The sequence below is a fragment of the Eleginops maclovinus genome, chromosome 10 (genome assembly GCF_036324505.1).
Source record: "Eleginops maclovinus isolate JMC-PN-2008 ecotype Puerto Natales chromosome 10, JC_Emac_rtc_rv5, whole genome shotgun sequence".
Classification (NCBI taxonomy): Eukaryota; Metazoa; Chordata; class Actinopteri; order Perciformes; family Eleginopidae; genus Eleginops; species Eleginops maclovinus.
Window position 1 is genome coordinate 11,058,769 of NC_086358.1, and position 15,839 is coordinate 11,074,607.

Sequence of the window (15,839 nt, forward strand, 5' to 3'; positions counted from 1 at the left end):
TGCCACGATTGGGCCTCACACAGCCTCTTCAAACACTGGCAGGCTATCAGAGCACTTGGTCGACATGATGGATAGTGAATGTTTGTTGCCTAAACTTGTTTACCGAAATCTTTCTTTTGTGTTATCTCAAGACACTGTCCATAAATCACTGACAACAGTGAAGCACAGAGCTGAGATTTAAGATGATTTTTTTATTTTAACTAAGCTCATCTAAAAGGATCATTGGAGAGTTACGAGCAGAGATGTCATGATCGTGACATTTTCTACCTTGGCTGTCATGGTCAAAGGTCTTAAACTTTGGACGTAACTCAGAGACCGGTGACAAACATCCCTCACATTAATAAGCCCCTGAAGTACGATAGGAAGAAGGAGCAGAGAAGTTAAGAGATACTTGATGAGGACTGAAAGGAAAGCGGTGGGAAAGACATTACAGAGAGAGGCCTCTCTGCTAAAGCCCTGCTTCAGAGCTTATCCAAACTGACAGAAGAGAAATAGACCTGAGGACAAAGTTTTTCCCCATCACATCCAACATCCTGTTGTGAATCCCACAAATGTGACCTGAATGTGATGCCCTACCTCCATGTTACAGGTTCAGGGACCTCATCGTCATGCTGTAGGAATCTGATGTCTTCTTTTAAAGCAAGGAGGATTCTTACAGCAATGAAAATGGCAGAGCCAAGCAAATCTTGAGTAAATCTGTAAAAACAGGTCACAAATATAGTGTTTAATTTAACACAAATAATTTCTTAAAACAAACATGCAATTCTCTTATTTGTGCGTTTCAAATAACTTTTGGACAACAATGGAAATCTGTGTCATGCAGGAATTAACTAAATGTTCGTATGTGTAGGATGAATTTATTATGCGTTGTTTATTGTACATTTTTCATGGTATTTGAAAATATAGGCTTTACATACAGTAGTGACAACATTTTCCTTTTAAGATAGCCAGCAAACACGGCAAACGTAGCCAGCAAACACGTCTACCATTGACCGTAAAGTTTATGCCCTGGGCCCAATAAGTGACGAAGAAACCCCTTGTGTATAAATACAGAATACGTTTAAGGATTACACTTCTGCCCTTTATACAGTCAGACAACAATGAATATATTAAAGAACAAAAGCTAGGAGGATGATTGCGTAAACATGACAAACGCCACTTGTTGCAGCTGAAATCAAGCACACCTTTTAGTATCGCGAGGATGTCATTGCTTTAAATGCCGGGGACAACCGTACTGTTTGTCTTTAATACTGAAGGCTTCAGGTCATATGCTTACAATAAAAACTAGCTACTATGCTCACATAACCTTTTATAGACAGAATAGCCTGTCAACATTTTGGCCAACAGTAACATTTGTTGAAGGAATAATGGTTAGCTGCCTTCATTCAGGCAATGAACGATTTACCTTGTCAGGTGCTGGTGCTATCAGAGCGTTAAGCTAGCTATTCATTATACCCTACATACACTTGCACCTGGGGTCGTGGTGATTTCACTTATTTTTGTGAGATCAGGTTGAATTATTCTCTCCTGGGACCATTGCAACGGTGTTCCTTAACAATTGTTTGCTGCTTCGACACAACACCGTGCATGACTTCTTCACTTCGGCAGGGTAAGTTGCTACTATGCTTGTAATGCTGTGAGTCTTGTTTGTGCAGTTGGTGTTTATGTTAGCCAATTTAGTTAGCAAGGCTGCTAACAACACTGTGTCCCCATGCATCTCATTGTTTGCTGTGTGTTGTTTCCTATCTGCTACTTCCTGCCTTTGATTTGCTGCCATAGTGAAGTATTTTCATTGGCTATTATTTATACATTATTCAGATCGATTGTATTGTCTAAACTTGTTTTATTTTTGTAGTTTTGTGCAACGTGCATTGTGAATTTTCCATGCTGTTCAATAGAGATGTAAACATTGCTGCTGTCTTGCACACAATCTATTATGTGATGATCATTATTGACTGGGAGCTCAACCTAGCTTTTCATCACACAGACTGATGGGTCACATTATTACCTCCCACTACTGACAATTCGCCTCACTGTTGACATCCTAATTTAATCTGCTGAGTTGCTTTTTGCTGCTACACTAGCATTCAACACTAATCTAAACACTTTTCAATGTGTTTATCTGATTTTGATACAAGAATAGGTTGATAGTACCTTCTGCAGATGTCACATGTTGCTTCATGTTGCAACATGTCAGATGGATTGCTGGGTTTTATATCTATCCATCTCAAATAATTTGATAGTTAACTGTTTGAGGTGTTTAGCCTCTTGTGGCTGAAAGTGTAGCATATTTTTCTCATAGTCTGAGCTTTCATTTGCTCTGGCTCTTGCAAACCATGTTGTACACATTTGCTGCTCCTTCTTCAGCTTTTGCTGTTCATATTTTATTTTAGATTCCCCTCCAACACAGCATCCATGTGGAGGCTCTGGTGTGAAGTTGCCTGGGTTTAGTTTATTACCACTACTCCTATAGTATCATCTGTGATGTTCTTGTGGGGTTTTAATGAGATTTTAAGCCGAAATGCCAAATATCCACTCTGAATCTCATTATAAATCTGTTTTACTTGAGTTGGTTGAATGATAATGATATCTAATAGACCTCTCTGTCATTTCAAATGAGAACAGGTTGTACTTTGGGTATAATGAAGTCAATATTCAACAGAGAAAGTGCAAAGAAATATGAAAGAGTGAGATCTTAGGCAAAAATGTGTATTGGCAGTTCTCTGGAGTTGCCTCAGCAACAGTAGTTGTTCAGTTTCCCGTCAGTCACTGTATTCTAATACAAATAGGGATGAAAGATGCTTGGATAATGTTTGTGAATTCCAAGGAAATTGAAGTTGGTTGGAGGCTTTCATTGAAGCAGAACCTCTTCAGCCAGCCAGATGCACTGTCCAACTGCAGACAAAATTTGCAGTGACTTTTCCCCCAGTCACATTGTCTTGATTTCACTAAGGGATGAAGGAGCCTGCATTATATGATTTTATGAGAGCTGATTTCCCTATTTTTAGAAACAGCAACAAAAAGAATAAGAGGTTGTTCCATACCTCATTCCATAATCATCCAGATGTTGTTGATTTGAGGAAAAAAGCATTTTTTTATAATGCAAAGTCTAAATATATTATTTAGCAACGTGTGCCCTCTGGTGGGGAGATATTGCCTGTTCCAATTTTAGTATTTCTATTCTGATTTATTTTAATAACATCTCCTTAATTTAAATAATCTATCATTTTAGTTTAGCTTGCTAACAATTCAGTGTTTGTCATATCCACTTTAAAGAAGGAGAGTTATTTATTTTAGATGGTTTGATCAGTTTTTACATGATTGCTTTTTAACTACCTGACTAAACTAAACTTGATGAAAACACTCTTTATCAGTTTGACTAGCTGAACTTAATTCATATGGAAACACAGCATCAGTGTCCACAGTTTGTATTTGAATATGTCATATATTCAATGAAATGTGTTTCTTTGATCCTTTGCTCTACTTCAATTGGGGTAGCAGTAGAAATGGACACTTTTGAAGTTGCATTGACTTGTGAATTCCACTAGAGGGTGGTGTTGTTTCACTAAACTTGTGATTAAAGACAACTTTATTCAGCTTGTTCATGTACTATAAATACACTTAAAAGATGATAAGCTATGAGCAAGGCACATTGAAAGTCTTTTATATTATCGGATTTATTCCTGCCATGTCGTAAAAATGCGATGAAAGAAAGACGGGCTATTTTTTTAATTAACCAAACTTTTGAAAGACAACACAGGACTAGGACAGCATAGCTTTGAAGTCACTATTTAATTTTGTACATCTGAAGGAAAAACAATCAAGATCTGCCATCTCTTACTCTCTTTTATCCACTCACTCTTTCTCACTCACACTCACACAAAATCAACAGACTCTCTTGTGCTTTTTTTCTATCTTTGATTCATCTCTGCTTTTATAACTTAGAAAATAATTTAAATAAAAAACATTGATTTTCATGGGCACTTGAGAGAGATGAAGATCAAACGAAGGGGCTGGCTGACACATCAGTGGTTTCTTTTACTGAAGTAAACTTGGGGGGGCGAGGGGTTGTCAGAGTTTGGAGTTGTTCTCCCAGAAGAAGGAGTCATTGCGCAGCACTTTGGCCAACTTCTCGTTGAACGGCGTGTAGAAATCCCGCAGGATCTCTTTAGTGATGGGCAGCATGGGTCCCAGGTTTTTGTCAGCCAGCCTCCTGGTGTTCGATGCCGGACTTCTTGTGATCTCTGACTCTATTTCTTTTGTCAGCGGCCCTGTAAAACACACAAACACTTGTTCAACATCCCTTCCCTCTGGACCACTTCTGATTATACCGTGGCTCTGAAGAAATGGAACAAAACTTGGTCACTGTTTACCAGCGGTGTTCCTGAGCTAGAGATCTGGGAGGTAATCACATCTTGGTGGATGTTGGCATGTCTTTAAAGTCTGAGTTTCGGGGCAATTATTGTGGGATGCAGTGAGATGAGGGGGCTTCCTAACTACAGGGCAAAACTGTATTTGACTGTCACACTTGTACTTTACTAACTGCAATCTACTGTATACCCCAAGAAAACGTTGGAGTCTTTGATACCGGAATAAGCTTTTAGAATATTCCGAGCTTTATCTGAGGGACACACTTTTTTTTTTAACTTAAGCTACAGGCTCTTCACGTCTTAACTGCTTTGAATCAACATAATGTTATAAAGCAGTACACGCACTGCACTTTGTTAACATAGTACATTTGCAGAAAACCCTAATTACCTCCCCTGAGTACTCTAACTCAGACATTCATGGCTGAAACACATGCATTTAATGTTATCCATACTAGTCTTTAGTGATCTGTTTTACATCATAGTGATCGGAGTCCCCAGAAGGAGGACAATAGACCAAGCGTTTCTTGCTCACCCAGCTTTAAGAAGTCAAAGACTTTGTGCATCGTGTATTTCCTGTTGGAGGCATGGTCTTCCAACCTTAGAACCAGGATCTGTTCCCTGCTGAAGACGGTCAGCCAGTCCATCAGGTACACAATGTACAGGCCGACCTGCAATCGGACCTAAGGACACGAAACAGAAACAATCGTGTGTGAGATAACTAAGCTCTGTCCAAAAAACTTCCTCCTCAGCGGACACACACAGGGGATTCTGCATGGTTAAACTGCTGTGAGGAGGTGAACAGGAGGAGGGAGGGAATTCCACCATCCTTCTCTTTCATCTCCCCCTCGCGTACGGCTGCTAAAGGCACCATGTGGGCATGTGCTGCTGTCATGTGGTGTGAGCGGTTGAGGGATTTGAGATGGATGAAGAGAATCAGAAATAGCAGATACTCACTTTATAACACTGCATGATGTTGTTGTTCCTTATTAAGATAAGATAAGATGTACCTTTATTAATCCCCGTGGGGAAATTCATCCTATTATTGTGATTTATGAATCATACATTATTGAAAATGACAAACATTAGCATATCATAGTTTTGAGATGTGATGATTTGTTGCTTTCCCTGTTTTGTATATCACTTTCAGGGGAATATTTCCGATGTTGGACAAAACAAAACAATTTGAAGATTGAAAAGAGGATTGTGATGGATCACTTTTGTTGACATTTTAAAATCAAGCAATCCCAAAATATATTTTCAATTTCAATTAAATTGGCTGTGAGATTTCAGCAAATTGTTTGCAGGCAGTGTAATTGTTGATGAAGTAGATTTTTCAATTCCCTTGTGACAGTTCATTGCAGAACAGTAGGCACTAACACAATCACTTGTAACTGTAAAAGGGATAGTTTTTCTCTTCTTTTTGCCTCCTTTGCACAACTGAAAAAGCATTCAGAACAAACAATTAAAGGCCAGCAACTCTTCCTTTGTTGAATCTATTTGGTACAACAGTGACGGCCAATTGTGTTCACATGCTGGCGTTTATTCCCCTTTTCCCGCCCGGACTTTAATCTGAGCTTAACAACTTTTATCGGGGAGCCACAGGCATGAGGCCGCTGTATGGACAGCTGTAAAGCTTTTTGCATGGTTTAATAAGTCTGAGGAGATATTAGCGCATGGACAATTAGGCCAGCGGCACAGAGCGAGCTCCCTGTGCGCCATACAGCTTGTCAGTGGCAGCTTGAGGGGAGGACCTCTGAGTATAAGGCAGCCTGAAGAGGGAGCCAAAAGAGGAAGGTCTCCTCCTTCCCCTCTCAACCACTCTGCCTCAAGGCACTCTGGGAGAAGTTGGCCAGGGGCTGAACACTGGGACCCTGCACTGGCTTATACTAATACTTGGTCTTTTTTGTGAAAAAGAACAAAGTTCACACTAACTTGATTTTCTAGCACAAAGCTCGGCTCTGTGGTTCAACAGTGTTGCCAAACCTTTTCAAAAAGTCCGGCCTGCAAGCTTTAGCATGTGCTAATGAAGTGTGCATTTCACTCCATCTGTCCTTTTCACTCCTTTTCTCTACTTCTTTCTTCCCACCAGCTGAAACGCCACTCGCTAAAGTGTGGTTTTTCTGCAGGACAAAGGCAGGAGTGAGGGGACACTCACTGGCATGGCGTTGTTGACAGTAGTGTTGTAGACACAGGAGCGCATTGTGTACTCCGTAAGGCACCCCTCAAATAACTGCAGCGACTCCGACACCTTCTCGTGGAAATCCTCTGCAGACTTGTTGGCAATTCCGAAGTAAAGGTAGTCAGAGTACAGCCTGCGTACAAAAGAGACGTATGTAAACACGTTTGAATGGTAACAAGTCATTTTTGCACAGACATTTGATTCTTTCAAGTATTGACAGATACACAGATTTTAAATGAAGCAGGTTTAAGCTTGAATGAAATGTTCCTGCAGCTCTGCCCTGTCACTGTAGTTTACACAATACAGGATTGTGCCATTTACGTTTAGATTATGTTTTCATTTGCACAAAGTTAAGTAAACAATTGCCATAGATTGTCACTGGAACGTCATGACCTTGATGACTTTAACTTGAAAGGATTACAGAATGTTACGTGTTTTGTTTTATTGATTGCTGTTGAACTGATGCAGGTTGGGTATTCTCTATTGAGTGAGCTTATTCAATTCACAATATTCAAAAAGGGTGGTCATCAAATCCAATTTTGATGGAGTGCATTTATCTCCAGCCAAAGATATCAATGATGGGCAACTAAAAGGGAATAGGCGATCTGAGAGCCTGGAAACTTTGAAGCATAAAAATTGCATGATATGGAGGAAGCTATTGATCCTGAGAATCACTTTTATGGCAGTATGCATAATCATTATGAATACTAAACTTAACAGTGGTTTGATAAGAATGTGAATACTGATGAAGTCATATAAATAATACATTTTAATAGAACATTTCAATATGAGAAAAGGAGAAAAAAGAAAAGGAACATTGTATAAAGTCAAAATACATTTTAACGGCATAAAGTAATCGTAGTTTAAACACAATGTCTCGCCTGGCATTCAGCATTAAAGACACACATCTGATTAAGACACCGTAATGAATTGAATGTGACTGGCTGATTTAAAAGGCAACAAATCTTCTGTGACAGCAGCTTCTTTGTTTCCTAAACAGGGAAAGTATCTGTCTGTTCGGCAGTGTATGATGGAGGCATAAAGGCGTGTCAGAGTGGAATCATAGCTGGCAGATCGGCAGTGTGAGGCAGTGAAAACAGGGATTACTTCTACCTTTCCACCGGGTCCCTGAGCATGATGATGAAGCGGGCATCGGGCTGCAGGGCGTGGACGAAGTCCTGGATAAGGAAGGGAGGCTCCCCCTCTGTGGTGTTGTCATAGAAATACATCCAGGCGTTGTTATCCCACATGGTGGACGCGCTGGCTTCTCCTGCAAAATACACCCGCAGTGGTTCAAATAAAACCGCGCACAAACACATGTAATTCTGCAGAGTGCATGTGTGTAGTTGAATATGCAGGACCCATTGTTTCCGCTTTTTAATTACATTTTCACCAAAGACTTTCCAAAGCAGCAATTTGTTTTAAACTCAAATTAATGTATTCCTTCACTCAATAATTATTCAGCAACTACTTTGAAAACCAAGTCATTTCTGAAGCCAAAAATTATAAATAGTTCCAGCTTCTCAAATGTAATGAGTTGCTTCTTTGCTCTGCTTTTATATTATTATAAGAATGTGGATTGAATATCTTTGGGCTTTATATCGAACCAAGCACACAATCTGACATCATCATAGGCTCTGGGAAAATGGAATGGACATTTTTATGACCTTTTTTAGGCTTAATTAGCTGATTAATAGATCAATCAGGAAAATAATGCGCAATGGGACTTTGACAATGAAGATGAAGTTGCAGCTCTAGTTAATTTACCCATGCACTTTATGCCCTTATGCATTTGAAAGTTATGTTTCCTGCTTTTAAAGACACTTGCAATTTAGTTAGCATACTTTTTCTTCACATTGCCAGTCAATGTAGAAAAATTCACTGGTCAATTTTGGATGATTGTTGCCCTTGATGATTGAAACTTGCAGGCATTCACATTCACAATGACATCCTTTATTTGCACCTTGATTGAAGGGTGAATACCTTTTAAACGTGAGGGCAATTGGGCCCCTGATTATTTCTGATGATGTATTACGTAGAGAGTAGGGTATTGAGGAGGAAACACCAAACATCTTCAATATATTCCAAACTCTGTTGTATTTTATTGAAAAGGTCTTTGTGTGATTTTTGAATCAGATTTTTTATCATTTCTGTAAGTAATAAATATTAACCTTAACAGATAAATACTCCAATACATCTCTTCAGAAAAATGTATGATAATAAGCCAAACACGTCTGAATTATTATTTCAACCTCTCCATGTAATTGTATTTGAATCAAGGCTAGGAGCTTACAGCCACAGCATGATCCCAACGCTCATGCCGCAAGTCAATAAGAAGAAAGTGCAATAACAGAGCAATAACTTTTGGAACTGAGAGTAGAGTAGCGGAAGGACTGCAATCAGGGCTGGTGCTTATAACAAGTCAGAGGACGTTGTTTCTCAAACATTTTGAGAGCAGGAACTTTATCAGGCTCTGCTAAGAAATGATATCCAGGATTCATTAGGCTGTCTGTTCCTTCATTATCCTCTTATCTGGGAAGTGAAGCTGTGATGTATTTGGAGGGAACACAACACGGGCCTTATCTGCCTTGCTTCCTCAGAGGAAGGATGATAGCCAGGGCCTATTTTCTGTGATGACGGTTGGAGTGAAACAGGATCGCTGCTAATGCTGTTATGCTTGAAATGATGCATGCTGTGATCAAGTCTATTTAAAGGTCTCGGTGTCCATTAAAAGGGCTTATTTGGCTCCACAGGGAGAGGCCGTAATAGGACAAACAAATGGCGGATCCTGACCAGCGTGCCTCTGGTGTCAGCGTCCAGTTGAAGACCGTCCGAAGCCCCCCCCCCCCCCCCCCCCCACACCTTTTTAAATGGATTATTTATTAAGAGGGAAACAATACAAGGTGGCATGCTAAGCTGCGCTCAATGCAGCAGCTCAGTCCGGTCTGAAAAGGCTATTGTTAAAAACTTGAATCAGTTTTTCTTTGCAGCTGAGCAGCTCTTTGAGGTCGTGTTTGCAAGATGGGAAAAGACAGAGACAGATGGAAGGCTCTCGGAGCAGGATATGCAGATAGAGGATGGACGATTGTAAGACTTATGCACCCCGCCGTGGATGTTATTACTGCCCTGACACACAAAAAACAATGACTCCTTTTTATACGGCACTTCAATGAAGTGGCTAAGTGAAGCAGAAGGAAGTCCAGTATCATTAAGCTGTTAGAGCCGCTCTCCATGGCTGAGTCACCAGCTCTTTTAAAAAATCACCATCACTCGCCGGAGTGAAAGTGGCTGCTACAGAGCAGCTGCGTGCCTCTGCCTCGCTACCTGCTGCTTTAACAGCAGCTTTGTAGTATTGCCGGGGAGATTACATGTGATGTTCCAGGCAAGTGTCAGCTTTCCTCGAGCCAAACGCTATGGGCTGCAGCCGGACGAGAGCCCAGGGTTATGTCAGTCTAACTTCCTCACACAGGTCACAGTGCTGATACATGACCTGAGTAACTGATATGATACAGAACAGGTAGGGCAGCTGAAGCCGTCCTGACATGATGTGACACTCTGACAGGAAGGCACGACTTGTACTGAACAGGAAACGTTTGTGGAACTAAAACTGCATGGTTAGAGAGATGGTAGACTGTTCTCCACCAATTCACTGGTTAGTGGTTCCCTTATTTAAATGTGTTATCCTTTAGATAATCATTCAGACATAGAGGTGTTTAATGTAATAGACATTAGAGCAACTTCATGGAATAGTTTGCCAATCAACGGTTGCTTAGTTTCACATGACGCATTGCCTCCCTTGATTGTTGTGAAAAGCTGATTTCAAAACTCAGTTGCCATGATTTTTTAAAACTATTAGTCCTACAAAAAGAAAAAAGAGGATTTAGGGTCGGATAAGAGTTGGACAAAGTTCAGTGGTTAGTTTGTAAACTAAATATAACGACAGGCATGTTCAGTCTTGGTTTGCCTGGTGTCCCATCAATGTTTTTGGACCTGATCCAGATTTGAGACCTTTTTTAAATATCAGCACCAGCAACACACTGTACTTTTCAAGTGACTTCATCAAAATAGATCCTTGTTCAAAACCATTAAGCTTATACGCTTCCATTTTTTATACGACTTGAGTGAATGTTTATGATAATGTTTATGTAAATGAGAAGACATATCACAAATTCAATTGGCTTTATTTTAGTACATCAATCCATTAAAATATGCCCTGATTCAGACCCTGAGGCTGGGCCCGGGACATTGGAGTACCTTTTATAATAAATCTCTGGAGTGTACGCCTTTTTAAAAAGTTGGGTTTAAACTTTGATACTTTCCATCCCATTTATGTCAAGGGCAGTAGTTTATAAAGTGGAAAGCTTGTGTATTTTAAGTCTATAAAGACGCCACGGATAGTGACTCAAGCCTTTTTCTCACCAGATATGTTGACAATGATGTTCAATCCAAATAAAACATCAACAAAATACTTTCCAGATTACACATCCTGTGGTTTTGAGCTTTGCACGTATGCCTTGTTTTCATTGCTCATCCATTTGATGAGGTGAATTAGTTAAAAAATCTCTATTGGTATTGAGAAATTCAGGTAGAAAGGATTTGATTGCACATTATTCTAATACTTTTTCCTATATTGAACCTTACAGCATTGACCACCAGTTTTGAGTCATGTGTCTTACCTATGATGATGTTAGGTTGGCTGGGGCTTCCAGTGGCATTTGCTGTGAGGTTTCCCTGGATTTGGTATGCAGCCTGATCGAACAAGTCCAGGTAGTCCTCCACTGGATAACGGTCATGAAAGCCCTCGCTCAGACGGATGATACCTGGTGGAGGAAGAAGACCGGTATGGTAAATACATTTATAGTGCACGTTAAGATTGGTTGGCAAGTTATCAGGATTTTTTGTTTGGTTGAGAATCTGAGGCATATTTTATTTTGGCTTGCCCTTTTCTCTCCATGTGTTTCCATGATAACACTAAAAGAGGCCAAAAGGACTTTCGTGATGTCTTGACAGTTGAGTGGTTTTATAAATTCCAAGTTTAAAATCCATTACAAATTTAGAAGTAAACGCTGTGCATGCTCATTTTCCCCTGTTTCCAGTTAATGCTCCATGTCATCTTAATCCTTCACATGCAGAAATAGCAAATATATTTCCCATCTGAGCCGTTGTGGTCTTCAGTATAATTACAAAAAAATGGTTGGGATACAGAGTAGGACTTTGGAGTATGAATCATGAGAATAATGAGGATGCTCAGAACTCTGTGTCTTTTACGTGGGATTTGATGGTTTTCCAGTTCTTTAGTTACCAAGAAAACACAATTGGTAAACTTTCCAAACACGCAAAATGCATTATTATAATTTCAGAAGGGTTTCCCGTTGTACGAGGTGTGATGGTGCTTGTGTGCGTGTCGCCTCAGGACTTTGTTTTCATCTCCTTTTAGCTTTTTGATATGAATGAAGCGGCACATAATTTCCGAACAGCCTGTGTTTCTTGATGGGCACTGTGTACTCCTGGCACATCTGATTAAGATTCAAGCGGCTCCTCTCGGAAAGTTATGTGACGCGCATCGCATCAAATCACCTATTCACTGCCTTCGAACGAGCAGAGCCTTGAGGGGAATGAAATAAATAAATACAAAACAAGACCATTTGAATTCAGAATGTTCCCGAAGGATGTCTTCAGAGAAAAGTGCTGATTACCAGTGCATAGCTTTAAGCGCAACACTACAAGGGACAGAGAGAGTGGCAGCAAAGATGAAGGGATGGGGAATCTAGGGGGTGGGGGGGACCTATGTCCTTAGGATACAGCTGCATTTGCTGCCCCAAGCTCTACAAAAACACAAAGCGGACAAATTAAGGCAAACAACTCATCCAGATCCAGCCGCTTTTACAAGCTACAAATAATTATCAACCCGAGCTGAGCACAACACATTAAATTAAGTCTTGCATGCATGCTGATCAATCCTCCAGTTTAGGTGGTGTGAGCCTCAGAGGGATTAAGGGCATAGTCAGCATCTGGCCAAGATTCAAAAGGACCGTTTTGTCTGCAACATTTAAGCCTCTTTTTGATATTTGCTGAAAGAATTTGGATGCAATTTGGCCAATACTGGACGTAGTTCCCTCACAGGCATAAAGCCATAACCCTTTGGTGAAATTAATAACATCATTAAGTCATTTTTAGACATATAGCTACAGGCTAAACTAAATGTATGTATCAGTCATTGCTGAGCAGGCAAAGAAGTCCTCCACAGTGAGAAAGTATCATTAAACAAATGGAGTCCTGTTGCTGCACTGATGTGATAATGCAGCGGCTGTTTTTTAAGGGCAATCATGAGATAATCTAAATCCTGCACGTGCACTTCTTTTAACTCTAATGTCTTTATCTAATCTGCTTCCGTTCCCGTAGTCAGAGCTGACTTTGTTGCGCTTCATATGCTTTTTCTTTTAATATTTCACAAGTGCATACAAACATGGGTGTCACTCATGTGTACACACTGACTCACACTCCTGACGCCTGCCTCTTGAGCTGTTGAAGATCCTCCATTATGCATGAGTCTTAATGACAGTTATAAAAAGAAAACAAAAAGCATAGCATGTATCAAGAATAAGGATTTGCCTTCATTTGGCAGCAAAAACATGAGAAATGTAGAAATCTTAGCTTTTAAAAAAGTGTCCCTATCTACAAACTTCATTTGATTTAAAGAAAACTTGATATAAAATCACCCTACCAAACCAAAGGAGCAGTGCAGCAAAGCATCTGCAAGTTAAATAAGGGGGTTGGACTTGTTTTAATAGGGTTTTTAATTTACCCGCATAAAGTCCTACTTGATCCCTCATGGCTTTTAAACCCATCTGTGGTGGTGTGTTTGTTCTTTCAACATCACAGACGCACATAGTGAAGAAAACACACGACGGCATCCACGCATTTAGAAGATGCCATACGACCAAATGTTTACAGCAGGGCAGCTTTTACCTCACAACGCACAGTTTGAGGGTTGATCTCTTTGTTGGAGAAAATGACACATTACCACCTGTTCAAACTCCATGAAAAAACCAACAGTGTAAACAAGGCTATGGCAGTAGTTTGTGAATGTATTTAGAAAAAACTGAAACAGAATATGTGATAAAGCAACTCCTTCTGGCCAATATGCAAATATTTCCTATAACTGCCTAGAATTAAATATGCCTCTATATAAAATACATTTTTAACATTTAAATAGAGGCACGAAATCCACAGCGTGTAGAAAGGGAGCAGCCATAAAGCAAGGACTAGAAAGACGTTCACAGTGGAGAAGTTTGTCGTGAGTAACAAGTGTTTGCCAAACAAGTGCAGGAAATGGTGCACCCACACATGTGGGTTCAAAGTGTGCGAGGAAGCTTCACATGCTCTATTTTCATCGTGTTCTTTTGAAGTCATTTCTACCACAGACACAAATCTCTGATGATAGTGATGAGGAAGCAGTTACTCTAGATTACTGTGCGTATCGTCCTAGTTGAGCGGTTAATGAGCACAGCCACTGCATGAGCTCACGTATCAAGATGGGGAAGTTGCAGGATGTGAAATGATGGTGATAGTGTACAAATCACACAGTACATGTGAACAGAAATACGATTAGCATTCAAAATGTTGATTCTAAGAGGTATTTAGGAAATGAAATACACAATTAGAACTGTACATTTGGAGCTTAGAACTCTGTTACAAAATAAACAGTCTAACATTGTCTCACGCCGTGCTGAAAATGTGGTATGAATATTCATTGCTCGGTTAATTACATTGGGAAATTGTACATCAGAGATACTTATGTCAGCTGCAGGTCTCACATCCAGATAGGTTTCACATCATAAAATCATTATTGTAATTGCAGCTGCAATTTTTGCCACATTTTATAGAAACATTGGGTTTAACAGTGTTAAGTTGTCCGTTAATTTGCAAATAACTTTCCCCCCAAATTAACTCTTGAAATGTGTAATAAAATGAAGGAATTTCATCAATGCAGTCCCTACAGGATCTTAACGATATGATGACAGTAGGGATCAATTAGATTTTTTGAGACCCCTTCAAACGCTCTCATTGTAGTTCACCTGCCTGCAGGCCCACAGCCACAGCAAAAATTCTAGTTTTTGTTACTCACCAAACCTCTTGCGGGTCCACCAGTGCGGCTCCTTGAAGGTGGTGAACTTCACGTCGGGGTGCAGCCTCAGTCTGTCGTACAGGTCCGTTGTGCCACACTTTGGTTGGCCGATGATATAGAAATAAGGAAGGCACCGCATGCGGTAGGGTTTCCCATCATGGTGAAACAAGTGTTCTCGGAAAGTGTTCCTCAAGTGCTGAAAAACAGTACGGAAGCGCCTCGAATAGCGTGCATATAGGTTTGTCCTGTATGGGTCCGAGGTGGTATTCCCAGTGTATTCCTCATACCAGCAAGGGTTCTTGACACCAGGCAGGAATTTGCGAGGGATAACAGAGAACATCTGTAAAGGCAAAGAAAGCAGCCTGGTTAATCCTCTGACTCACTGTACTTCCCAAATGAATCCCCAAAAAGTTCAAACAAAGCCTGTAAACCCTGAAAATAAACATTGCTAAGGCTGCGTAATGAAGATAAATACCTTCCGGGCATTTTACAGACACATTAAAGGGAAAGGTTTGTTTCAACAACTTAAAAAAGTTTCTGGTACAGGCAACTGTTTTGGTAGGTGTAAGCAATCACCATGTTTGTGGGATCCAACTGGGATACACTCTCTAAAGGGGCAGTTCATTGGCATCGTACAAATTGACACATAGTAGTGCACAGAGTCTGACATTATTTAGAAACTGACCATTTGTTGCTTCACTTTGGAGAAAGTTCACATATTTTATCTGAGATCGTTCTTTATGTTTTTACACCGTCCACCAGGAGACAAAAGGGGTATTGGACAAGATAATTTTAAGTTCAACGGCTGTTTAAAGGCAATATGCCCACGGACAGCCTTGTTATCCTTACTGATGATACTCTGCCCGGCATGCACAGCCACCAACTCTACTTTTTCCTTGTTTTAGGGGATTTTTTTTGCTTTCAGTCTGGTCCTGAGCAGTTGAAACATGATCAGTTGGATTGAGGTCAGACCACTGACTTGGCCAGTCCGGAACATTCCACTGTGTGGCCACAAGAAACTCTAACTTGAATCATTGTCCCGTGCACTGCACTAAAAAGAGCTTTTAGTTCTTTACCAAGTATGGATGCGGACACTCTCAGCACTTGAACTTAATAGTTTCATTGTTTGATTTGAAATCCAATGTGATAATTCAAGAATCTA

General features: G+C 40.2%; 2 protein-coding genes and 1 long non-coding RNA gene across 4 annotated transcripts in view; 1 reads left to right on the forward strand and 2 right to left on the reverse strand.

Moving 5' to 3' along the window:
- cpxm2 (carboxypeptidase X (M14 family), member 2) overlaps positions 1 to 698 on the reverse strand; it is a 31,939-nt gene extending 31,241 nt beyond the window's left edge. Inside the window, exon 1 of the mRNA XM_063894097.1 lies at positions 577 to 698. The gene's annotated coding sequence lies outside the window, so the exon portion shown is untranslated. The remainder of the gene's footprint in view (positions 1 to 576) is intronic.
- Positions 699 to 1,191: 493 nt separating this feature from the next.
- Positions 1,192 to 15,775, forward strand: LOC134871412 (uncharacterized). 2 transcript variants are annotated; one of them, XR_010166686.1, is made up of 3 exons: positions 1,192 to 1,609; positions 11,241 to 11,394; positions 15,583 to 15,775. It is a non-coding gene; the product is annotated as an uncharacterized LOC134871412 (long non-coding RNA). The 2 variants fall into 2 exon arrangements; XR_010166687.1 differs by having other exon boundaries at positions 11,241 to 11,389.
- LOC134871411 (carbohydrate sulfotransferase 15-like) overlaps positions 3,715 to 15,839 on the reverse strand; it is a 31,607-nt gene continuing 19,482 nt past the window's right edge. Inside the window, exons 3-8 of the mRNA XM_063894191.1 lie at positions 14,678 to 15,017; positions 11,226 to 11,369; positions 7,663 to 7,819; positions 6,526 to 6,682; positions 4,903 to 5,050; positions 3,715 to 4,271 (exon numbers count right to left, since the gene is read on the reverse strand). Of these exons, the coding sequence (XP_063750261.1) occupies positions 4,072 to 4,271; positions 4,903 to 5,050; positions 6,526 to 6,682; positions 7,663 to 7,819; positions 11,226 to 11,369; positions 14,678 to 15,017 (1,146 nt within the window). The 3' untranslated portion in view covers positions 3,715 to 4,071. The remainder of the gene's footprint in view (positions 4,272 to 4,902; positions 5,051 to 6,525; positions 6,683 to 7,662; positions 7,820 to 11,225; positions 11,370 to 14,677; positions 15,018 to 15,839) is intronic.